General features: G+C 41.3%; 1 protein-coding gene across 8 annotated transcripts in view; it reads right to left on the reverse strand.

Annotated features, from left to right (window-relative positions):
• dtnba (dystrobrevin, beta a) overlaps nucleotides 1–27111 on the reverse strand; it is a 464573-nt gene that overhangs the window by 127155 nt on the left and 310307 nt on the right. For all 8 annotated transcript variants that reach the window (XM_041188318.1, XM_041188316.1, XM_041188314.1 and 5 more), the window contains 2 exons: nucleotides 18980–19069; nucleotides 2457–2544 (listed from right to left, as the gene is read on the reverse strand). In XM_041188318.1, the coding sequence (XP_041044252.1) occupies nucleotides 2457–2544; nucleotides 18980–19069 (178 nt within the window). The remainder of the gene's footprint in view (nucleotides 1–2456; nucleotides 2545–18979; nucleotides 19070–27111) is intronic.

The following is a 27111-nucleotide window of genomic DNA, read 5'->3' on the forward strand; positions in this document are numbered from 1 at the left end:
ATTGCTGGAAACAACAATTCTGGGATCCTGGGGAAGGATGTGAAATGTGACATAGGAATTGTGATAAATGAGATCCTTTACTGTTGTTTTCAATACTTATTCCAAAACACAGTACATGTTTAATACTGCTGAGTATTTTTTTCAGCATTGTGACAGAGGTTAATGCTGCAGTGGAATATGAATAATTTCATTTGAATTAATTTCTGCCACATTCTGGTGCCTGTGAAAAGAAGCCAGGCCAAGACTAGCATCATGAAAAAAAAGGGCAAATAATTTTTATTAATTTCCAAATGAGTGATCATGTAAATTGTTTCAGTTGCCCCAACTGCACTTTATGCAAAATCAACCGTGACTGTTATTCCTCATGAAGACAAAAAAAGAAACAAGAGAAGATAAAGAGGCAATTTGTTCATTAAGTTAATTCCCTTGACAGCCAATACACCCTACACAACCTACTCAATCTCCTGAGGGCATTGTATTGTATTGCCACAGGTAAACCCCTAGATAAATCTCAAGAGCAATTTATCTCTGTCTCCCAAAGGCAATCAAACAAAATTCAGTGACATTAATTCAGACTTACGACCTGCATTAATAAAGCCTTAGTGCACAGATGAATTTCCAAGGATTTTCAATCAATGCATTGTAAATGGATCTCCATGCTATGCCTTAAGTAGTTTTAAGTCACAAATATGCTGTCAATGGCAAAAACCCTACAAAGTGTTCAGTAACTTGTATTAGGAGGATTGTGAAAGTAAAGGACACTTGATTTTAGCTTGTCAGGGCATGCTTTGATTCAAGCTCTGGCTGTGTGATAAGATAGACCTAGCGTAACAGATGTAATGGGATGGCTGTTTCTTGACAATGAGCAAAGCAGAGCCAAACTGCGACCAGCTAAGTACATCTTTTACTCTTGTTATCTAACTGATCAAAAGCACTTTCTCTCCAATGCATCTCACAGATAATGTTGATAAAGAAGATTACAGCAGCCTAATATTGTTACAATCTCTACAGCGATCGATAGCTTTTAAAAAGAGATTCAAACTTCCAGTTACTAGCTGAAAGAGTGACAAGGCAAGATTCTATGTTTTAAAACTTTTACTATAACAAATGACTAAAAAAGACTATTAATTAGACATGGTTTTCTTTTTTGTAGGCAACTTATACTTTAAACTACAGAGGGGAACATTCCACTTTTATACTTATCACACTCCCCATGGAATTAAAAGTCCTTAGAGCAAGCCATAACCTGTTGCTCCCAGCTTCCAACAGGTTTCCATATCTCCATTTCTCTCAGTAGTAACTTTGAGTGGCCTTCTCCAGGCATTTTCCTCCATTTTGAAGAGTTTCTTAAATCCACTACCAGCAGGAAAACCTGCTCTGATGATTCTTCTTCGGCTGGTCATGCCAGGGTAAATTTCCCGGAATCCTTAGATCGTTGCAGCGTGTGTCTCTTCGACTAGAGATCATCTCCCTCTGCATCCAGCTGTAGTAGTGTGCAAAAGCCAAACTGCTACTTCTATCTGTTGACCACACAAAACTGCTGCCTATCTGACATATTCATTGATTTGTAGGGAAGCCTGTAACCTGGTCTCAAAAATGGCTTCCTCTCTCCTCTTCCCCATGGCAACATGAAACACATTAACCTTCCATTCAGGTAGAAAATGAGAATTAGCTATACTTGGCCCCAACTTGCTTTCATCTTAGAAGTAAATGGACAGTTTACAGCATAACTATTTGCTACATGATACCTACAACACCTTTCTAGGACTTTGAGATTACAATGAGTAGACCTTGAGTCTCCCAGAGACAGCTGTTTTTATCTCCAAGCATAAATATCTTGTACCGTCTACTCGGTAAAACAATCTAAACCTCCCTTTGATCTTTTGATAATCAAATCACCTAGGCTTACTGTCAAGGAGCCTGCAGAACAAATCACACGACCCCCTTCATTTGCTCTAAATTTAAAGCTACAGACCCAAAATATAATCTTATAAACTCATGATTGTGACAATAGGCAGAATTATAGAACAACTAGATTGAACATGTGCATTTATCAGTCACTCAGTGGGTATAATTGCATGGCATGTAACAGAGTGAAGATCAAACAGACAGCTTCTAACAGATAACCAACTTAAAACATAAGACTATCGCAAGCATAAGATGATATGCTTTATGTAGATGTGATGCTCTGGAGGCATTTCAAGGCTTTAATGCTACCTTTGTAGCAATCATTATAAGCCACTCAGTTCACTCCTAGGATTCATAAGCATTGTTTGAAACCCTTTTATCGGATGAATGCCCTAAAATCAAGGCAAAGGTCCATTATTGTACATCTTACAAAAACCTCGCCATCCACATCTTTTGAACTAAATAGCTGACGTTTACTGGATGTCAGCTGCCAAGCCCAAGGCCTGAAATAAGTGATCAAATAGAAGAAGGAAGGCTGAGGTACTTACTGTGTTTCCAGCTTCTGCAGCTAGTCTGGCAGCATACCTAGCAATCAGCCTGTGTTCTTCATCCAGTCTGCTCGGACTATCCAAGACGCTGTACACACAGATAAATAAAAATCGTTCAGAAATTAACCTTCATTTTTAGGCAGTGGATCTCCCCCCCCCCGCCACACCCCCACCAGAGTAAATGGGAGTGGGACCTGTTTGTTAGGTCAGAGATTCAATAGTATTGCTGGAAAAAAACTGTACTGTCGTCATACTACCAAAGGAGATGCAAGAGTGCTGGAGCTCCATTATTAGTTGCTCATTCCAAATCAGAAATGCAGCATTGCAAACCTGCCAAACTCCAAAGGAGGTGAGACACTCACCCAACATCCAACCACATGCAAGGCTTGGGGGGGGGGGGGCTTGGTAATGCTTGATCCAAATCTAACGGCAAAAATCATAAATTATGGGCAAGCACGAAAAGCAAAAATCAGATGTTTTGCCCAATTTATGAACACGTCGCTGTCCAATGCTCTAATATTTTTTTGAGCAAATAAAACCATTTTTAAAACTATTATCTGTATCCATTCTCAAGGCGCTCAAAGATGTACATAGGGTTATCTTGTACCATCACAAACTAGAATTGAAGACAAAAAGAGGAGATTTTTGTGTTTCTTAGTTTCCAAAGGACAGCAATGAAAACAATGAAATAAAGTCCTCTGCATCCAGCTTATAAAGCTCAATATTCTAATTGCAGCTCTGACTAGTAAACTGGTATGAATAGACTGAGAGTGTGGAACGTTGGGTGGAATCTTGTGCCATCCCCATGGCGGGTTTGGTGCCAGGGGAGCATTTAATCAGGGGAAAGCGCGCCAGGTGGGGGGGTACCCCCACTGCCTTCCTGCCTCCACCCCAATTAAGTCTGTGGTGAGCAGACATTTCCACCCCATCACCAATTCAGGTCCTTAAGCGGCCAATTAATGACCAATTAAGGAACTCATCCCACCGCTGTTGGGATTAACCCAGTGGTGGGCAGGGAACTCGCCAAGCGGGTAGCACAACAAGCAAAACTCTGGTGTGTTCGCTTTGTGGGCTTCCTGGGGAGGGTGGAATCCCATGTTCAAAGGCACTCAATGCCTGATCGGACTCAGCATCAGGAAGAGCGAGGGTTGGGGGGGGGAGAGAGTGCCTGCTGAGAGCCACATCCTGTCCCTGCTGTTGAATATCCTCATTCCCCTCCCCTGTGACTGCCCCCCACACCCCCCCTCCCCCTCCCCAAACCCCGTGACACACTCCCCACCATCACACAGCTCTGGCCTGGGATTCAGCAACAATCTTGAGGCCTTGGGTGGGTACTATACCAGCAACAGCCACCAGAAGCACTGCTGTTCAATAGAATTGTTGCCCTCTGACTGGCTGGCAACTCTCAGCAGGCACGGCTTCTGCTCCTGGGGTCCTTAAGTGGCACAAGATGCAGAGAGCCTTCCTGAAAAGGGGGTCTTGGAGACTCCTGCTTCTCCAAGATTCCGCCCATTGAGAGCATGCTTAACTTCCCTCAAAGGGAATCCTCTTCCCTGGTGTGCTAAAGTAGTATGTTAACTCAACTATGTTAACAGAACTTTTTGATAATATTTGTTAGTTTTTTTGAAAAATGTGAGAATATTTTATTTGCATACAATGGTTAGTAACATCATAAACATACAAAGAACCCAATTACAATTTTGTTATGTTTCATGTGCAAAAGAAATCCCCCCCACTACCAAGTGCCAAATGGTGTTTTATTTATTAATTTAATCACAAAAGCAACCCCTCTCAATCTATAATATTTTCTGCTGTGGAAAGTCAGTCATGAAATTCCCCATTTCATTCACAGCCAAACTTCTACCTGCACCTAGTCTTGGGACCCAGGCTTTTCTCCTATCAAAGAACAAAGAAAAGTACAGCACAGGAACAAGCCCTTCGGCCCTCCAAGCCTGCGCCGATCATATTGCCCGTCAAGTAAAACATTTTGCACTTCCAGGGTCCGTATCCCTCTATTCCCATCCTATTCATGTACTTGTCAAGCTGTCTTTTAAACACCACTATCGTACCTGCTTCCACCACCTCCTCTGGCAGCGAATTCCAGACACTCACTACCCTCTGCGTAAAAAACTTGCCCCGCACATCTCCTCTATAGTTTTCTCCTCTCACCTTAAATCTATGTCCCCTAGGAATTGACTCTTCCACCCTGGGAAAAAGCTTCTGACTATCTACTCTGTCCATGCCACTCATAATTTTGTAAACTTCTATCAAGTCGCCCCTCAATCTCCGTCCCTCTAGTGAGAACAATCCGAGTTTCTCCAACCTCTCCTCACAGCTAATAACCTCCAGACCAGGCAGCATCCTGGTAAACCTCCTCTGCACCCTCTCCAATGCCTCCATATCCTTCTGGTAATGTGGCGACCAGAATTGCACACAATCACTCTCAACAACTTTAGTATCTACTTTGCATCTCACTCCAGGTCCTGCTCTCAGCACCTCAAAGCTGTACGTCCACCATTTCCATATCTTCCTCTGTTCCAAGCCCCATCCTCTGCTCTAACAAAAGGCAAGCCTTCCCCTTCATTCCACTTGAATTAAGACTAAAACCACTGTTTCAAATACTACAGCAAAAATGAAGGAATAACGCATAGCTTTAATGAAAACGATTTTGATTTGCTGAGCCTATCAGCAGCAAGCATGGGACAGAAGTGGCCTGTGATTGGAGAGGCTGCTGCTTGCAGAATCCTTCACTTCACTGACCTGCATTTTGAACCCTCACGCTCATCACCTGATCTTGAACTGACAAGTTTGATAGTAAGACTGAGCTCACAAACATCAGTGCTCTTTGAACGAAACCTGAACTGCTATTTCAATCAGGAGAAGGCAGTATCCCAGTATTACTCTACCTTTCTACGCTAATAATTTAACCTTTATCCTTAGGTGTCAAGCACGGCTCAGTTGGTAACTCTTTTGCCCAATAGAGGGGTATGGCAGGCAGGATTGTGGACCGTGGACCGCATGTTGGTAAACCCTGCTCTACCCTCTGCTCCATCAAATAAAAATTTCAGTTCATCTTGTTGCTTAAACTCTGCTACCTTAATCCTATCTTGCATCAAGCCCTGCACATGTTCATCAACCCTCTTCTTGCTGATTTACACTGGCTCCTGTCCTCCAAGTTAACAGTTTTAATTTTAATCTAAGTGTTTAAGTCTAACTGTGGCCTTGCCCCTTGCTCTCTCTCTGTAACCTCGTTCCTCAGCCCCACTTAAACAGGGCTCCCAGATGTACCACAAGTGCCCACCCAAATATATACATGCCCTGGACCACAATGGTACATGGTGGGGTGGAACTCATGGTCAAGCAGAGGTGAAGCAAGGTTAATGAAACTTGGGGGCTGCCTTTTTAAAGCTTCCCTAAGATTGATCCTCGAATAGAATAGCTTACCTCAAAACATCCTATTCTTCAAGGTTCAATGCCCCTCGGAAAGGACATTGAAGGTATTCATCAACATTCACCTGAATTAGAAACACACTCATCACTTGATCCTGAAAGGACAAACTTGATGGTAAAACTGAGCTCACAAACATCAGTGCTCTTTGACCGAAACCTGAGCTGCTATTTCAATCAGGAGAAGGCAGGATCCCCGATTGTATTACTCTACCTTTCTGTGCTTAGAACAATTTAACCTTTCTCCTTAGGTTACAAGCTTGGCTCAGTTGGTAACTCTTTTGCCCCAAAGTCAGAAATCTGCAGGTTCAGTTCCCACTCCAGAGACCTGAGCAAACAAATTCCAGGCTGACATCCCAGTGCCATACTGAGGAAGTGATGCACTGTTAGAGATGCCATCTTTCAGATAAGATGTTAAACCGAGCTCCATCTGTTCTCTCAGAGTGGATTTAAAAGATCCCATGACACTATTTTGAAGACCAGGGGAACAGTCCTGGGTGTCCTGACCAATATTTATACTCAATCAACACGGAAAAAGACAGATGGTCTGGTCATGATCAGATTGCTCTTTGTGGGCGCTTGTTGTGTGTAACTCTTCTGCCATGTTTTCTACATAACATTAACTACACACCAAATGTACTTAATTAGCTGTAAAGTGTTTCAAGATGTCTTGTGGTTGTGAAAGACATTAGAGAAGTACAAGTCTTTTTTCACTCCCATATCTGATAAAGTCTCTGTCCTTCACTCTTGAGCAAACCAAATCTGGTGATGAATTAATTTCATGGAAAAATAGAATGAATGATATGCTCATTTGAAACAGGGTAGTTGTGGGCTCAGGGGAGCCTATCAGTACAGTAACTTTCACTGAATCGCTCATTAGGACATATATACGAGCACTGTAACTATGTCACACCCATTAAAATTAACAATCTCTGATAATAGTTCATAATTTGTTAGTGGTGAACAAATGTCTCTTATCTTTCATTTCACTTCCACTTCCCCTTTGGGCTTCTACCCTGCAACTTCTGGCAAACAACTGGGACTCGTGTGAACAGGGCAAGCAAGGGTGTGTCCCATCAATAAAGCAGATTGAAGAACCCTTACAGAGACAGTCTAACTAGAAAGTGTAAGTTAGAATACTTTTTTTTCAATGCCAAATCACATACAGAAAATTAAATAAAAGGAGTGAAATAAAGATGGGATTGAAAATGAGAACTAAAAAAATTAAACAAGTTAAAAAAAACATTTTTAATCCCTCATGAATAATTAAGATTTGAAGGAATGACATCAAACTTTTGAAAGTAAATTTTCAGTGCCAGTGAGGTTGTTTGACAGTAATTAAGACCCATCACACCATTAAAAATTCACTTGTGCCTGAATGGGTAAGCTTCAACGTTTCCTGGTGTGCTTAAAGGGTAAGGTGCAGCGATTTCACACCGTTCATGTGCGTGAATGCCAAATCTCTTAGTGGGCGATCAGTGAAGTGAAGCTTGGCAGGGAAGCAGGGAAATTCAAACAGCAACTTCCTAATTTCTGTGCTTAACTGCACATAAGCAGATACTGGGGTTGCTGCCTGATTTACTCTTTAGTAACAGTGAGTGCTGATTGTCTCACCATTATTTTTACCACAAAATCGGCCCACTGTTTCTCGGGTCGTCACAAATTGTGGTATATTTATGAACAAAAGAAAAGGCAACCTAAGTAAATAACTTAATTTCCTTATTCATGCTGAAATATTAAATTGCTTGTTTTTATTATTTGCAAGTAACTCAACTTCCACACACCCAATGTACGTAATGGAGGGGGTGAACACCAAGAGGTCTGTTACCTGAAGTCACCAACATTAGATGCAATTATGTCCCTAAATTTTCTTTGTTGTGTGCACCTTGTTTATCTTAGCAGCAGTATGCTTAAATGTTTCGGCACAGCTATGCACACACAGCATCTTAAAGGGGACAAGTGTGAGGGGTTTGTGTGGTAGCTTCATGCAGCTTGGAGGGAACATTGATCACATGCTCTTTCTTTCCTCGTTCTATATAAGGCCATGCAGCTAATTATATTTCCATTCTAAGAACTAGGTGAGAAAGGAACAAAAATATAGCAATGAAGCAAAGAATATTGCATATTGCACTGTCAGTACGTGATCCAAGGGCAGGAAAGGGAGGGAGCTTTATTTGTTCAGCTTAATAGGTATTGCAAAAATAGAGAGTTTGCACCCGACAATGATTTAATGTTCTCCCTCACTTATTCAAATACCTGATTGGTGGCAGACTGCAGCCACGTTCAACAACTTAAAATAACCAATAAATGGGAGTCAATTTAAGAAGGGAATAAGAAAGTTCTGCATTTGATCATATTGAACAAACTGGGTTGGATCTTACGTAAAAAATAAAAGGTAGATGGAGGTTCATGCAGTGATAAACACAAAATTTTTAACTGGTCATTGGTGTCCTTCCATCTGTGAGAGATGATGGGGATGCAGTTTCAGAACTTTGGCGAGGTCAGACAAGATCATCTGCTGCACTTCTTTTGATGGCTCAACAAGCAGATTCTAGGAAGGCAAAGTCAACCACAAGTGCCAGGTATGAAGCTGTCCCTTGCCGGTGTTGCAGGATAATCTCTTGTTTGCAGGGCTGGGGTCTGCATTGGAGCTTCCGAAACGACACTGTCATCATGGTGGCAACTTCTGCCCACTGCCAGTGTCACCATTGCATCAATACTCAGCTGGCATTTCACACTTGCCTTAATTGAGTGCTTCTCCACTTTTTATTAACGGTGAAGTGCCCTCTCAATTTGTTTACTGGCTGCATAGCTAGGGCAGGAGATTCAGACTTGCCCAGCATCTGCATCTCCCTCTCAACCTTACAGTCTGAATCCAGAAGAACGGCAGGAGCAGAAATTGGCAGAACATTCTTTCTTAAAGGATCATCAGCCATCTACAGCTCCAGTGCCCCCATCCCTCTTGATTTTGATCCACACGGTAGTGGTTATTATTTGACCCATAGCCAGAACCTGATGGATGAATGTCTGGGTGTCCACACACGGGTGGGCTTACATAACTCATCTCTGGAGGCCAAGATTCCTCCGAGATCCCCTGCAGGTCAGCCTAGGGCTCGGTGCTGGTTGCCATGTGTCACTGTGAGAAGGCACTACAGGGGGTCTTGGTGATGCAGTGGGTGTATACTGGCCTTACGGACTTGGCTCCCTCTTTGTAGTAAGCTAGCCAGTGGCAGTGGATCATATAACTGCACTTGATGCACAACATCATCCTGCAGCAAAGCAATATTTAACTAAGCCAAAATTGTACTGTTAAGAAGAGGAAGAATATGAATTACGTACATCAGTTCATAGCAACTCATATAAAGATGGTAAGGCCTTTCACATTTATGTCTGCTTGTGAGAAAATATTATCCTCAAAACTTTGGTAACTTAACTTTGGAGCACCAATCAGTGTCATAACTCAATCCTAAAACTTGCTTTCATGCAATGATACAAAATAATGAACACACTTTGCTTCCTCACATTAGCGGGACATCTAGCTTGACAAAGCAACCGCTAACTGCCTTTTGCATTCTCCTTCTGAGCTTGGGTCCAGCTTTCTTTTTCAAACCCTGATCAATTGTGTATCCCCCTGTCCCTAGCTTTTCCCTGCCTGTGTTCACAAACAGACAAAATCGAGGCCAGACATTTACTGGTGGGTGTCTGAAACACAACAGGTATGAGGTGTTATCGATGCACCCACCTGTCCCTCCGATCTTGTGCGATCCTCGCCAATGTGAGCATCAGTGCTTTCCCGCCGCTCCCCCATTTCTTCCTGCCACATGCTGCCCTTTGTCTCATCTCCTCTCATTTGCTACTGGGAGAAAGGAGCTGTCAATCAGACCCCTCCCCGACCACCTGCCAACTAAAACATATTGTCCAAAATGTACCTGTGACCCATTAGACTTCTGCACTCCCCAATCCCCTCCCCTGCCCTTTCTGTCTCCTTCCTTCCCTGAACACCATTCCTCATATATTGAAATTCTGGAACACCACACCACAGTGAACTTGAGTAGGGCAAATGTGACAGGATGAAGCTCTTCAACACACAAAGTGATAACATTGCCAGGTAAAGTAGTGGAAATAAAAGCTGTTGTATCATTTAAAAGTCATTGAATGGGGGTGGGATGGGGACTGTAGATTTTTTCTACATTGATAAGCTAAGTTAGGCCAAATGGAGTTCCATATCCATACTGCTATTATTATTTGATAATTTCTTTACAAAGACTGCTGCTTTTACTTTTCGTTCATTGATTGCTCAAGTGTCATTCCGCTTGTACCTGCTCAAATTCAGTCAGCGTATACATAGATTATGTTGAATATACGGCGCAGAAGCAGGCCGCACACCCTAACCAGTCTATACTCAACTCAAGCTTCCTCTCATCCTTCCTCATCTAATGCTAATATATTTTCCCAGGGCCCCAACTCCACAGAGCAGAAACAACCATTTTGATTTCTGCCCATGTCATGTCACGATAAATCAAACGCAATTTAGATAGAATTGTTAAAAATTAAGGATACTGTTTGCATCAAATAATGTAAAACCTCATGGTAAAAAAGACCCAGCAAACTTTACAAAAAACACTCTATGCTGCAAACGCCATAATGGCTATGCATATTTTCATATATTACCATCTCAAATTGTTATAAATTGTGTGTCACTCTGTTGTGCATTGCAAATATAAGGAACCTTTCAAAATACATCTCGATGTTCCATAAATCTGACGGTCTGTTTCTTCAGCTCAGCTGAGCTGTTACCAAATATTCTTTGGAATCTATTTATTCATTCAAGAAGAACAAATGTTGGCAGAAAAAGTGGGATTTAAATCTAATATTTTTTTCTTTATTTTAATTCCACTGCACGTCTGGAAGCCTCAATTAATCATGCTTGAAATGAGTGCAGATTCCTGCCCCTGAAACTGCTATAATCCCTCCACAGTTCACATGATTTAATGAGACCTTTTGAATTGCTGTGTAAGAACTGAAGTAGCTGGTGGCATTTTTTAAATTAAAGATTTTGCTAGTTGTTTTTAACTACATAAACCACGATTATTTTCTGTCTGCTGAAAGGTACCACAGCCACTGTTAAGCACACCAAATAAGAAACGTGCGTCTCTAAACGTCTCAAATGTCCAACAGAAAGTAAACACGCCGTGAATTAACAAAACACACTTTTTTTGTGATGTGAGGTGCCAGGATTAATTTTTAAACTACCGCGGTGAAATGAAATCTCCTTATTTTCCCTCAGAGCTCATACTGAATGCTAGTGAAAGAAGTCTTAGAAACAGATTACATAACCTTTTATTGATTAATAAATAGAATACAACACTTCACGGTGGAGTTTTCTGCTGAAATTACCAGTGCAGAAAATCACTTAAAAACTGGTTTATGAACAGAAAGTGTTGGAAACACTCAGCAGGTCTAGTAGCATCTGTGGAGAAACAAACAGAATTAATGTTTCTGGTCATCATCAACCTGAAGCATTGACACTGTTTGCCTCTCCATATATGTTGCTAGACCTGCAAGTATTTCCAGCGTTTTCTGTTGTTATATCAGACTTCTTTCATTCACACAGTATTTTGCATTTAAGAAAATGACTTATAGAGACAATATGGAACATGGCGGCAATGAGTGACTGGGAGAAGGGGATGAGGCAGGTTATATGGAATGGAACGCTTCACACTACCTGCAGCACAAGATCACAGGATAATTGCAGACGAAGCAGGTTATTTGACGGATCTAAACCCACCCATCGACAAAGATTTCCAAGTCTCTCCACTGTTAATTGTATAAATTAAGGTCAAGTGTCTACAAAAGGCAGGGGCGGGGGGGCACTCACTGGATAATGATTTGTGCGTATATAAAGAGACACTCTCCTTTAATGGGCGGCTCATCTGTTAATTAGTTTAATTTGTTCATTTCGTATACTCAAAAGAGTATAAAAAGACACTTATGACACTGGTGGGGATCATAGGGTTAGGAGCGAGACTCACCTTGGGAATAATCTAAAACTGAGCAACAATTTTGACTTCTGGTTTCATCCTTCACTATGTGGCTATAAGAAGTTTAACATGGTAGCAGAGAATGATTACCTAAGGACGAAGATTGGAAACTAACAATTCTTTTTAAGACAGGAGATTACAATCAGAGTAGCTTTTGTGCAGAATGGCTGAAAACAAAGTTAAATTGTCAGGGTAAATTGCCTGCTGGTGTCATCAGAGACTGAATCTTACGACCAATGTAAGTTTGAAGTAGGACTGTGGACACTGGTTACATCCCTACAAAAGAAGAAACAAGGTGCTGGATTTTATGTGAGTCCCACCACCCACCCCCGCCACTTCCATCCCCTTCCCACCACCGCCCCCCACGTTAAAAGTTGCTGGCGACTTAGTGTAAAACCCACCCCACCCCAAGGTACAGCCTTGGCATTGTTTCCTTACAAAAGTAAACTCAGAAGCAAAGTATTTTGTGAGCTGGAAACCCAACTGTTGGATGTTGAGGAAGGTTCTGGCTCTTTTCTTAAGTTTTATGGATGAAATTTACCAGAAAGATGATCTTTCAGATGCCCACAAGGCATAGTCAAACTTTGATAGATTTTCAAAGACGGACAGACAGTCATTCCATGAAGGAATATATCATGGACTTTAACAAACTTTATATAAGGTAGCAGAAGTTCAATCTGGAGATTCTTTGTTCAGCGCTTCGATTTAAATTAATGGATTGCGCGTATGGACAGGCTCCTGGTCTTAGCTGGGGTTCGGTTCTCAGAAAGAGATTCCCTTTCGGAGCAGATGTCTGTGGAGCTGATGTCTGCAGCCTTGGAACTATTCCTGAGGAAGCAGTCATTTCCTGCAGCCTTGCTGACATAAATGGGATATTCTGCAGTCTCACAAAGGATGGAGGACTCGAGGATTACGGCATTTTGAGATTGTAAAGCACTGGATGCAGGCGCCAGTATAAAAGGAGGAGTTACAGACAGAAGGAGAGAGGATGAAGGCACTTTCAGCATATCCGGCACTACAGCAGATGGGCAGGATTAAAGCAGCAACAGAAGGTGAAGGAACCCCAGGAATGTCTGGGGAACAGTTAATAGGTGCTTCAGGTGTGACTCAAAATATCATGATGTGATGAAGCGGAACAGCAGAGTTCTCTAAGTGATGCACGAGACAGAATTCAGAAGCTGAAGATGATGGTAATGATTAGTCTGAAGCAATTGTACTAGTCACAAGAAGCTTAACCCGGTGATGAATGTATTAGTCGTGGATTCATTTAGCTGTGCAGTGTTAGATGGTGGTTGCACCTCAACAGCGTGTGGAAGAGATTGGCTAAAATGTTATTAGATTCACTCAGTAGTGAGGATCAATGTAAGGTCAGAAAGTGTGTAAATTCTACTTGTTGTAGGTTCGGGGATGACAACACACTGAGGTCATTAAAACGAGTGGTGATTCTGTGCAAAATAGCTGGAATAAGCCACTTTATTAGTACTGAATGTAGTTTCTAGCAAGATACCTTTCCTGTTAAGCAAGCCTTCCATCAAAAGAGCACAAATGAAACTGGACATGGAGCATGATAAAGCAATTGCTTTTGGAAAGTCAGTGAATCTGCAGTTTACACAATCAAGGCATTATTGTACCCCCTCAACAAAACCTATTTCCGAACATCATTGAAGTGCAAGCAGAGGCCACAGCTCGAAGGATTGTACAATGAGTACAGAGCAGTCTTAAGATAGGACTAGAAGCAGAAGTCCTTGTGACCGTGAAGTTTTGGTGGCTGCCAATAAAGAGGGCAAACTAATAAGCAAAGCAAAACAAAAGTTTCTGCTTATATAGTTGAAAGGAATTTGCTGTTTATTCCAAAGTTGTCATCTTCTTCTTAGGCAGTCCCTTAGGAGCGAGGATGAATTTCTTCCACGATGGGATCGTAGGTCCTGAGGTGACTAAAAAGTCCAACGCTGAATCTGCACATGCTGCCAAGGCGGGGCAGCTAGTGTTTGACTAGGCAGGTGGGTTGGATGCTCGGATTTTGGGACGCTCCTCCCACTGTTTGTGTGTGAGATCCAACTGGGCCTGTTGGAGATGTTCGAAATGGTTGGAAGCTTCGCAAATGTTTCTTCTCCAGTTTGGGTGGTCTCAAACAAGAGATTCCCACAAATCGGTAGGGATGCTGCATTTTTTCAGGGAGATCTTGAGGATGTCCCTGAAACGTTTCCTTGTCCACCCAGTAACCCTTGCCGTGGTGACGCTCGAAGTATAGGGCTTATTTTGGGAGTTTTGTGTCAGGCATGCGGATGATGGGGCCCGCCCAACGTAGCTGATAACCAGTGTGTCGATACTGAGGATGTAGGCCTGAAGGAGGACACTGATACCGGAGCGCTTATCCTACCATTGAATTTGCAGGATTTTGTGGAGGCATTGCTGGTGATGTTTCTCCAGGGGTTTAAAGGGGAGAATTTTCTCCCTGTTGGGGATGTTGGACGGGAGCAAGAGCGGGTGCCCGCGGATGAGGTTTCATGACAAATGTGAAGGCCGTCTGGGCTCTTCACCTGCCCACTAGCCTTAGGGTTGCTCGCCGACCTGAAGATTCTGGCCATGAAGACATGCAAGCTGTGATCCTTACTAACAGATATGCCACAGACCCAATATGAATGCAAACTGGGGTCAAGCAAGGTTGTGTCATCACACCAATGTTCTTTTCCTTCAACAGTCCACCCTATCTCCCTGAGGCTCCGCGCCAGAGTGGCACTACTCTCCAGGACAAGCAGGAAACTACTCAACCTATGAAGCCTCCTTCCCAGAACCAGGATCACCCCAACATCTGTCATTGAGCTGCAGTACGCTGACGATGTTTGGGTATGCACACACTCAGAGGCAGAGCTTCACCTCTATCGTTGATGCATTCATGGAGGCGTATGAAAGAATGGGCCTTAGGCTAAGCCTCCAGAAGACAAATATCCTCTGCCAGCCTGCTCCAGCTACGCAACACTGCCCCCACCCCTGACTATCAAGATCCACGATGAACCATTGGACAACGTTGTTCATTTCTCATACCTTAGGAGCCTCCTCCCAGCAAGGGCAGACATCAAGCGATGAAATTCAGCATGACCACCTGGACAGCCTTTGGCCATCTGAGGAAAGGAGTGTTTGGTGACAAAGACCTCAAACCCGGCACCACCAAGCTCATGACTTACAGGGCTGCAGTGTGACCTGTCCTCCTGTATGCATCACAGACAGGGGCAAATTGCAAAGTACTGAAAGGGGACAACCAGCCTTGTTGCATGGATGGATTTGTATGGAATAGGTCCATACAGATAGGACTTAAGGTTAAAGCGAGGCTAATTACTCGAGGTTCTGAAGAGCAACTGGGCGATAAAGATGTTAGAGTCGATTTGCCCACAGCAGGAAAAGTGATCCTGAAACTCTCGTGGCCATATATTTGCCGGAGTGTAGACCAATTGACATAAAAGCCACATTCTGCAGGGTGACAAATTTCAGAGGAAAGTGTTTCTGAAACGGCCTGAAGAGGCAAGCGATGCAGAAGGGAAATTATGGAAACTAGATAAATGCTTTTATGGCCTGAATGATGCCTCGAGTGTGGTATTTTTCAGTGAGATTTGTTTTGCTGAAAATAGGCTGTGTTTAACTAAAAGCAGCAAATCACGCAATGTTCTACGGTATCCAAAAGGGAAACTTCCAGGCATCTTCATAGTGCATGTTGATGATTTCTTATGGGGTAGTGCTGTGGAATTTGCGAAATGTGTTATTAATAAGATTAATGTGAAAGTTAGTCAGGCTTCAGGTACTTTTAAATACATTGGTTAGACATTAAGCAGAATAGGTCTGGAGTATATTTGAATCAGCAATCCCACTTAGAAGGTGTCCATCCCTGTTAATCATGCAGGGTCATTATAGAAAGATGATATCACATCTAAAGAAGAAACAGAGCAGTTCTGAAGCTTGGATTGGTCAGTTGAATTGGTTATGCATCCAGGCAAGACTGGATGCTAGTTTTGATGCATTGGAACTATGATGAAGCAACCAAAACTCGAGGATGTTTTAAGGGCGAATAAGACAAAAAATAAAGATGGAGAAATGTGTACTTAAGTTTTCACTCTTGGGTGATCCAAAGAACATGAGATTAATTATTTTTAGTGAAGCTTCTCATGCCAATCTTCCTGATTGATATTCGAGTGCAGTGGATTTTATAATATTTTTGATGGGTGAAAATGGGAAATGTTGTCCTTTAGCCTGAGAAGCTAAGAGAATTAAAAGATTTGTTAAAAATACTTTAGATGCAGAAACACTGGCTTTTGTGGAAGCAGTGACTATGGGATTCTATTTGCCAAATATTTTAAGGGAAATTCTATACCAAGGATGCACGGAGAACAGTTTGCCCACTGAATGTTACATAGACAGTTGTTTCTTGTGGGATACCATTCACTCTATAAAAAGTATAAGTGAAAAAAAATTAAGGGTTGATCTTTCAAGCGTGAACGAAATCTTTCAAAATAAAAGAAAATCTTCAAGATAAAGTGGCTTGATGCAAGAAATCAATGAATTGTTTCATAAAAAGGAATGTGTATACCAAAGATTATCCTGTAATGTAATGCTTTACAGAGGACATAGAAAATCATTTTTTTCTTCTTTGATTTGTTTTGAAATATTGTTTGTAAATATTATTTAAGCTGTGTTTGAAAAAAGGGAATCTTATTTGTATAAATTACAGCTAAGTGACTGCAGGTGAGGGCACTCATTGAATAATGACTTGTGCACATGTAAAGAGACACTTACTGGCACTGGTGCTTGGCCTAAAATAGCCAAGTGGTTATGGTACTGGGTTTGTAACCCCAAGATCAAGAGTTCAAATCTCACAATGGCAAACTATGAAACAATGTAACTTCATCTGAAACAGATGGAAACAGGTTTACTCAAAAGAGTATCAAGAGTTCAAATCTCACAATGGCAAACTATGAAATAATGTAACTTCATCTGAAACAGATGGAAACGGGTTTGTACTCAAAAGAGTTATTGGCACTGGTGATGGCTTGTTGGGGTTAGGAGCAAGGCATTTGTAATGTCTCACCGTGAATAAATCGAAAACTGAAGTCTAAAGATTGACTTCTGGTCTCTTCCTTCACCAACTGGTTATAAGAAGTTTAACATCCACTGCCAGGTCCAACTGTTTCTGAAATAATTCCAGGGTTCCTGCAGCTAGTGTGCTAATCTGCACATGAATTATGCTTTGTGTGAATGAAACTTTGCTGGCTGATATTAACCTTAACATTGTCATTTATTTATTTGAACCTATGTACCTTTGTTTTATACTTCTGCAAATCATTTTGAAGTAATATTTCAGGTTTATTATTTCCATAACCAACTTATACGTCTCCGAAAGATCACCATTTCTTGGACAAAAAGTAAAAACTTCTCCTGTGTATCCTCCATACATCAGACCTCCAATATGCTCGGGATCAGTCTTGTGGTCAGAGTACACAAAATGTTATCTAGCCAGAGTACCACAAAGCCTGCTTCCCCACTTCCTCTAATTTATATTCCACTCTGTTGGCCATAGAGTTCAACATTTCATTTGGTATGTTGATTGCTGAAGTGGAGCTGAAGCACTGTAGCAGCATCAATGTGAGTGAAATTTATGGTATCAAACATGTATATCACGCTCCCCAATGAGGTTCACGCGCCTTTAATATACAGTCAGACACTGATGTATTAGTGCGCTGCCTCTAATTTAACAACTGGAGCTAGAAGTTAACATCATCAAGAAGACAAACTGACCTAAATGCCAGCAGAAGTCCAATCCTTTTCCTCTCCCACTGGTTGATACATTTGCATTGCTATGTAGAGTTAAAATATGAACATCTGGATTAAAACAGTCTGTACATGCTGAATTGTCTGCTCTCCTGCGCATGTGCAGAGTCCCTCACGTTATCACAGGAAACCAAAGCATCATTTCCCACAAACACCCTGTGAAATAGTGTTTAATGAACCTCTCACTTGAACCACACTGCTCTAGTGTAACAAGTACAGCAAAAAGTCAGCATCACTTCTGGTTCTCAAATAGGGAGCAGGACATGGTGAACATGTTAGTGTGACACCACTAAAAGCTTTGTTTGATTTCAAAAATGGAAAACAGCAACTAGATTTTAAAACAAAGAAGAGAGTTAAAAAGTGGTGAAATTTTTATTGAAGGAAACTCGCACGTGTTGTACAGTCATTTTGCTGATACGTTCTGTTTTATGTCTGAAGGCCTGAGTATTATTTGAACTCCGTGCACTCTTGTGTACAAGCTCCAGAAATGGCTAATAATTTACTTAATCAACCAGTTCTGAGAACTCTTCTGTAACTCACCCGTCATTATTCTCCAGCATGGCACTGCAAGGCTGAAAATAAGATCAAGTGCCTCAATAGAACAATTCTATTTATTGATGCCCATTTATTGATGCTGGGAAAGATTAAGTGTCAATGAACCTGACTCAAAAATACACTTAACACAACATCTCCCTAGGACGTTTAGACATCACATTGCAGGGTTGTGGAATTTTGAGAGTCCTAAATAAGAAGCAAGAATAATTAATGAATATCTTGCGAGGTGATGGATGATTTTAGGGCTCCTCACACAGAACCTCACAAAATTGATCAATAAGCCATTGTGACTGACAGACGTGCATTTTGGAGCAGCGCAATCAGAAAGCAAGGCCTTAGCAACTACCAGCCTCAACTTAGAGAGATTTTTGCCCTGATCAAAATTTTCCAGTAGCACCCTGTTTACATACAAAAAAAAAAATACAGTAAAGAACTCCTGTACCAATGGTACTAGCACACCGTGGATTCTTAATCAGGAATGCAATAGTCCCAGAACTTAGAGGGCACAAGGGAACTCAGATAGTTTTCTCATCCTCCCCACACCACCCCACCATGAGTGTGGCATTGCAGTCATTCCAAGAGGATGGCACAGATAATGTTTAAAAACATTGCAGAGGCTTATTTCCCCAGTACAGCTCTATGTGGAACTCAACAAACACTAACCGTGTGCCGTTCTGCAGTCGGCTCACATAGACTGCTATCAGATCGTGCTCGTCTGCCAGTTGATCAGCCGAGTCCAGGCCGTACTGTAACCTAGTGACAATGGAGGTAAATAAAGTAAAAAGTAGAACTGAAGAAATAAAATAAAAGCATACATGATTCACATTCCAGAATAATAAAACAAACACATTGCAATAAAAATAAATCAAAAGTATTAAGAGAATTCTCATCAAACAAAAAGATTTAAAAATATAGTTTTTGCCTAATGACTACGCCAAGTTGGTGCTAAAATACTTTATATTGATTTTTGCTTGGGTATTCATGACCAAGGTGAATTTATCTAAACAGGGTTTAAGTGGCTCCATTATCTGGCTCCTCCAAATTGGAAATTTCCAACTTATAATGGGCTGTTTTTGACAGTAGATAATCGTTCAATGGATTGCCAGGCATTTTGATGGAGACGGGCACCAGGCAACACTGGATATTGGATGTGCATAGTTTGCGAGAGAATTGGAACAAAGCCTTTTATTTAGGGCCTCATCATGCCTCAATGTAGGTTTCATTTTAAAATTCATGCATTGTGTCCCTATGTTACAGGTGCATTTCAAATCCTTATGCCTGCACTTATAATTGAATCTGCCCATGTGCACTTGTTCACTTCTGCCGTCCCACCAGTGGCCATTCTGCACCATTTCCCTGAGCAGAAGGATGCATTTAAAGTGTGACATGCTGAGCTAGATATTTTCCAATATAAAATGTGGCACTGAAATTTATAATGGATAAACTGACAGCTGGAAGTGCAAGGCAGCCATCAGATCATCAAAACATTATTGACTCGTGAGAGATGTGACAACTCACTAAGGAAATCTCTCTTTAATAGTTGTTCTGTACAGTTAAGTCAAGATCAAAGGATGCAAATGTACATATGACTAACTGCGTGGACTTATTTAGCACTAAAATTGTAAGTCAGCTGGTGTTATCCAGTCTTGCACCTTTGGCCAGAAGTAAAATTGAAATCTGCTTAATGTTGAAGTGTCTAAATGGAGTTAGTGGTAAAGTATAATATGGTGCAGAATGTTTTGTGGAAGAATTATTATGGGATAAGTGGGAAGACTGAATTTAAAACTGTTTGTTATTAGGTCTTTCAAAGAGCAGGCATTGGCACGATGGGATAAATGCCTTCCTACCGTACTGTGTTACACTATTATTTTATGGTTAACTAAGTGTGCATTTTGACATCCCCATGCAGCAAAGGGACAACATACACAGGCCATGCACAGCTGTGCAACAATGGTTCAGCATAATATGAGGTTTAATACTTTTACAGCTGTTTCTCAATGGCATATAGGGTCTGAAATTGTTCAATTAGTATTTCAGGATCCCCATTTTCTCTACAGTTTAAAATCTGATAAAACAATTACTGCAATGTACAGCTTTCAGCATGGGTTGTCAGTGAGGAACATAGGAACAGGAGTAGGTCATTCAGCACACTGAACCTCTTCTACCATTCAAAAAGATCATGACTGATCTGTATCTTAACTCCATCTCCCAACCTTAGCCACTGGGACTCTCTGCCTGAAAGGGTGGTAGAGGCAGAAACTCTCATAACATTTAAGAAGTATTTGGATGTGCGCTTGCGATGCCATGGTATACAAGGCCATGGGCCTAGTGCTGGAAAATGGGATTAGAATAGTTAGGTACTTGTTTGACCGGCGCAGACTTGATGGGCTGAAGGGCCTTTTTCTGTGCTGTAAACCTCTATGACTCTATGACACATTCCTCAATACTCTTGCCTAGGAAAAATCTATCAATCTCACATTTAAAATTAATTGAATTAGCACCCACTGCTTTTTGTGAGAGTGTTCCAGACTTTTATCAACCTGTGTGTGAATGCGTGCTTCCTCATTTCTCTCCTGAATGGCTTGGTTCGGATTTTAAAGTTATGATCCCTTGTCCTCAGCTCCTCCACTTACAGAAAGAAAGTCTCTCTCTATCCAATCCCTCATTTTCTTTCAACACCTTAAATTATCCTTTAACCTTTTATATTCCAGGGAAAACAAACATCAAATTTAACCTTCAGAGCCATTGTAGCTTTCTGGTCAATCTGCACTGCACTCTTTCCAAGGCCACTGTATCCTTCCTAAAGTGCGGTGCCCAGAAGTGTACACAGTACTTGGAGAAAATAACACCTTTTTTTAAAGTGTACTTGAGATTCTCTCAATGGGTCCACACATTTATTTAACAGGAGCTAAGTTACACACAGACAAGATGATCTTAGGTTGAATTATCAGTCTCAGTTGGACTAACAACAAGGTGCTCCCACTGGCCTCAGCATCTCTGCGTTAGGTATGGAAAAAACCTGCAGGGTTTCCAGTTGTGACCAATATCCAGTGACCTTTGGTGAAAGTGCATGTGTGCGTGCTAATAGCATAACATAAGGTGTGATGCCTCACTAAGTTGGATAATCAACTGGGGCTATGCATCAGAAGACACCTTTAAGAAAAAGAAATTTGGTCAAGGAACTTAATAAAAAAAAGAGTTTTGAGTGCTTATTTTCCAGGAATCAAAAGTCTGTTGTGTTTTGAAGAAAATGAAAACAGCAAACCAATACTGGAATTAACTTACAGCACTATTACGAATTACCAATCTCTTGTGCGTTATGTTATATAACTGTTGGAGTAATCAGACTACATCCATGTTAAGAGAATCATTACAGGACAGAGCATGACCACAAACTACAAATACACAACTAGGTTTTTTAAACTTTGAGTCAAAGGCAAGGATAGGAAGAGTGCACGGCATCTGAACTAGATGGGAACTAGCTGGCAGTGCTCCAAAATGGATTCCTAATTCATAAACATAACCACTATGCTCTTGTAGCCATCTTATGACCATAAACTGTAATCTATGTGAATGAATGACATCATACTCAGCTTCTCTACTGGCACTCACTGCCGTATAATAACATCACAAACATAATTAAATATGAATATAAAACTGATGTCTCAAGATGATTTCAACAGCCTAGCGCTCTGATAATTGTTGTAAACTGTTCAAGTTTCTTTCTCACATTTTATAGTGCCATCTGATTAGATTACCCGCCTTGTTTTTATTCCCAGATATTCATTATTTCCCTGTATAATGAAAAACATTCTGGCCGGTGTGTGAAATGGAAACGTTATTCTGAACTAGAACGAAGGCAATATTTTCAGCAGAGTCGCCGGACCTTGATTGCACACCTGACGAAACAATGTCAATCATGAGTCATCTTGATGATCAAAGGAGTTTTAAACCAAAGAAATGTTTTGAATTAACTTGCAAAGGTAAACCAAAATGTGATGTATGTACTCAATCACCACTTCAGAGTAAAGGTAGAGTATCCTTTTTTTTTTACAGTATATATAACTTAGAACCATAGAACACTACAGCACAGAAAATAGGCCATTCGGCCCTTCTAGTCTGTGCTGAAATATTATTCCACTAGTCCCATTGACCTGCACCTAGTCCATAACCCTCCAGACCTCTCCCATCCATGTATCTATCCAATTTATTCTTAAAACTTAAGAGTGAGTCCACATTTACCACGTCAGATGGTAGCTCTTTCCACACTCTCACCACTCTCTGAGTGAAGAAGTTCCCCCCTAATGTTCCCCCCAAACCTTTCCCCTTTCACCCTTTTAACTTTTAAAACCTTTAAGTATAAAATTGCAACATTTAATTTTACAGCATCGACATGTCTCATACAATAAAACCATTCCTCTTAAATTAAAAATAACATTGTGTATGTTGTTGAACAAAGAGCAGCTATGAATACCAAGCAGACATGCAAATGTTAATGAAAGAGGGAGGCTTGTAACACTATTCAGTCAAGCCTGCAAATGCCACAACACATTCACAGAAACAGATTGATATTATTGCTGTAGCATATGCTTCATATCAGTTCCAACACCTACTGTGATTGCTAATGTAGTAACAGGCACCATTTGTGTAGATTGTATAAAATCAAATTCAACTTAAATAAAGAAAAGTTTGTGCTCCTTTCAGTACTGTGACAGTTGCTGTAAATGCAAGTACTCAGGAGCCTGCCAACAGGAAACTATCATGAGATCTCAACTATTGCAATATAGAGATAGGCTGAGCAGAATTTGAATGGGAAAACTAGATCAAAAAAACGTCAATGGCAATCAAATGCAATATATAAAGAAACAGCAACACTGAATAGTAAAAGGTCAGGACCAGGGCATCGAATAAATTCAACCAATCATGTGATCGAACTAGCAATGGTGCTGGTTGATTTGTCTGAATAAGCTATTCTCACATCTTTTCTACTCACCAAGTTTCTCTATTTTTCTATCCCACAATTACACAGTATATCTGTTTGATATACCATGAACTTTTTATATTAATCTTCATAATATCGGCTGTATTATGAACTGTCAATAATTATTCCACGTTAAGGGTTTGCAGATAACAAAAATGAGTGTGGGAGCTAAAAATTTAGATCAAATAAATAGGGCACGTGATTTTGATAGGTTTGTGAAATGGACATTTGTGCGTGAATATTTCTTTTAAAACGGATATTTACATTTGAGTCCAGGAAATTAGAAGCATGTTTACACAATGAGGTGCAGGGGAGGGGGCATAGGGGAGATCTGTTAAAGGTAACATGGGCTTGGCAGTCACAGCTGATAAATCGCTGAACAACTTCAGGCTGTGAGACAAGGCAAATACAGATTTTTAGGTTGTATTAAGACGGTACAAAATAAAATTAAGCAGGCTTAGACTGGTATCAAGCAAGGATTGTGTCCAATTATGACGCCCATGCATGACACATTGCATCGAGGCTCTGTGGAAGGTCAGGATAAAAATTACTTCCACATAAACAAAATAACTACCCAGCGTTACGACTCTTCATTATTAGGCATATCAGAAAAAGGAAGATTAACTGCAGTTTTAAAAGCATTGGATGTTCAGTTGCACAGGATATATGAGATTGACGGAGGATGGAGAAACTATGAGGAATATTTATAAAATATTTAAGCAAAAGGTCAGGCCAGATCTGGGGAAGCTATTCTTCTCAGAGTCAAAGCCCTCTGGAACAGATTACTGTAGTGTGCAGTGTGTATTGATTCTCCGCCCTGCTTTATAAATGGAGCTGGGCAGGTTCCTGACATTTCAGAGGAAGACATTTCAAGTTATTGAAGTTAAGTTGGAGGCCAGTGGAGTACCAAGAAACTAACGAGCTGCAACAGTACCTGAGAGTTTGCTTAAATGCATCAGTGGGTCAGAGGGAAATCTCCTAAATTGGCCACTGGCTTTTGGCTCTCCCAGGGTCAAGGGTGGCTTTCTCCTTGCTTTATCACACATTTGTAAGTGGTTCAGCAAATGTACAAGATGCTTCAAAGGATGATGATCACAAATGCATTACAATTGACTGTTGGCTATTCCTTGCCTGTAACAAATTTGCCTTTTCAAGGAGTGAATGCCTTCAAGTCACATATTCCAATCATTTATTTGGCAGCCCATTCGGTATGAAGAAAATAACATTCCTTCCATTTTTATCAAAGGGGAACATAGAAACAGAGAAAATAGGAGCATAAGTAGGTCATTCAGCTCTTTGAGCCTGCTCCGCTGTTCAGTATGATCATGGCTGATCCTTTTTCTCAACACTGTACTCCTGCTCTCTCCCCACACCCCTTGGTGCCTGTAGAGTCGAAAAACCGGTTTCCTTCTTAAATATATTCAGTGACTTGGCCTCCAAAATCTCTGGAACATCTGGCCCCTTAAATTAAAAGCCCAGATTTTAACTCAGGGCGGGAATTAATGGGCAGAGGCTGAGTTGGGAGACAAACTCTCCTGACCTCAGTAGCATGAGGCCTGGGCAATTTTAACACCTGGGTATTAACGCATGTCATTGGTTAGTTATCCACCTGATACTTGAGAAAAGTGGCAGCTGTCCAGCAAGCAGTGTAATGTTAGCTAGTAGGAGGCAACTGCAAAGGACCGAAAGAACAGTTCCTGGAAGGCTGGTGAGATGGAGATTGCAGAAGGGCTTGCAAGCTGGAGGCTGGGGAGGTGGCAGTTCCAAGCAGGGGAACACGGGAACAGTGGAAGCTTCAATTGTCCCCAGGTAGCCAGAGGAGCACTTGTGCCTCTCCTGCCCCTAAGTTAAAAAAACGTATTTTTTTAATTCATTCAAGAGATGTGGGCTTCGCTGGCTGGGCCAGCATTTATTGCCCATCCCTAATTGCCCTTAAGAAGCTGCCTTCTTGAACGGCTGAAGTCCATGTGGTGTAGATACACCTACAGTGCTGTTAGGGAAAGAGTTCTAGGATTTTGACCCAGCTACAGTGAAGGAACGGCGATATATTTCCAAGTCAGGATGGTGAGTGGCTTGGAGGGAAACTTCCAGATTGGGGTGTTGCCATGCATCTGCTGCCCTTGTCCTTCTAGATGTCAGCGGTCATTGGTTTGGAAGGTACTGTCTAAGGAGACTTGGTGAATTCCTGCAGTGCACTTTGTAGATGGTACACACTGCTGCTACTGTGCGTCGGTGGTGGAGGGAGTGAATGTTTGTGGATGTGGTGCCAATCAAACTTTGTCCTGGATGATGTCAAGCTCCTTGAGTGTTGTTGGAGCTGCACTCATCCAGGCAAGCGGGGGATATTCCATCACACTCCTGACTTGTGCCTTGTAGATGGTGGACAGATTTTGGGGAATCAGGATGTGAGATACTCACAGCAGGATTCCTGGTTTCTGACTTGCTCTTGTAGCCACAGTATTTATATGGCTAGTCCAGTTCAGTTTCTGGTCAATGGTAACCCCCAGGGTGTTGATAGTGGTGGATTCAGCAATGGTAATGCCATTGAATGTCGAGGGCAATGGTTAGATACTCTCTTGCTGGAGATGGTCATTGCCTGGTACTTGTGTGGTGCGAATATTACTTGCCACTTGTCAGCCCAAGCCTGGATATTGTCCAGGTCTTGCTGCATTTGGATCGACTGTTTCAGTACTTGAGAAGTCGCAAATGGTGCTGTTCATCCCCATTTCTGACCTTATGATGGAGGGAAGGTCATTGAGGAAGCAGCTGAAGATGGTTGAGCCTCTTCTGACCCCAGCTTCTCTTGCCAGTAGCTTGACGTTGCTGGAAGCTACAACTGTTAACACTCTCAAACCCACTGCGAAAATAACTGTCAAGCCCTGATGACATCATCAGATACTAACCTACATATTGAAAGGGAGATACGCCTTCTCCAAAGAGCTGGTTGAAATTGAAGACACCAGGAAGAGAGGGGATTTCACGGGGTAACATTTCCTGGTGGTATAAACTGCCCAGGTGATCAGTTTCCAACAGGGTGACAGGGTTAAAATCGCTCCAGAGAGTGTATTTTAAACAGCACATAATTTCCTAAGATCACACTCACGATTTAAGATTGGTTAGGAGTTTATTTATGACCGTGATATACTGTTGCCACTAGAAGATCCAAGCCAAGCAGTCCAGGCATCAGTCGTCATGACAGCACCACTAGTCAAACAGCGAGTGAAAACGTTTAACTTCAATAACAGATCACTCGGATCATTTGTTGGAGTTTATCTACTTCCAAACTGGGTCACAATGTTATTACCTGTAGCCTACAGAACTGAATCTTTGATTGAAAAAAAAAAGGTGCACACTGCAACAGACCATCATAACAACTCTCATTTGAGGATACATCACTCATATATATGGGGTTAATTTGTAGCTTGAGAGAGTTGATGACCCATTGTAAAAAAAAGGTAATAAATCTAAATAGTTTCAGTCAGTCCACCACTTTATTTCGATTGTCTACTGTATTAAGGAATAGTAATTAATTTTAATTTCTGAAACTGGCCTTTGAGTCACAATCCTTGAATCGAAACGGGATATATTTGGTTAGAATTCAATCATGACAGGATGGGCACTTGAACAAATTAAAGATGGGAATGATAACAATTGTGATTCACTCCATGTGATTGGAAACTACTGTTTGTCGGTAATATTGTATCATAAAATAATAATAATCTATTGTGAAAAGGCAGCTGATATCATGTCACAGAGTTAAAAGAACTTCGGTGACAAAAGCATTTTTCTCTAATGTGCTTAAATTAATCTCTAC

This window comes from Carcharodon carcharias, chromosome 5 (genome assembly GCF_017639515.1).
Source record: "Carcharodon carcharias isolate sCarCar2 chromosome 5, sCarCar2.pri, whole genome shotgun sequence".
Lineage (NCBI taxonomy): Eukaryota > Metazoa > Chordata > Chondrichthyes > Lamniformes > Lamnidae > Carcharodon > Carcharodon carcharias.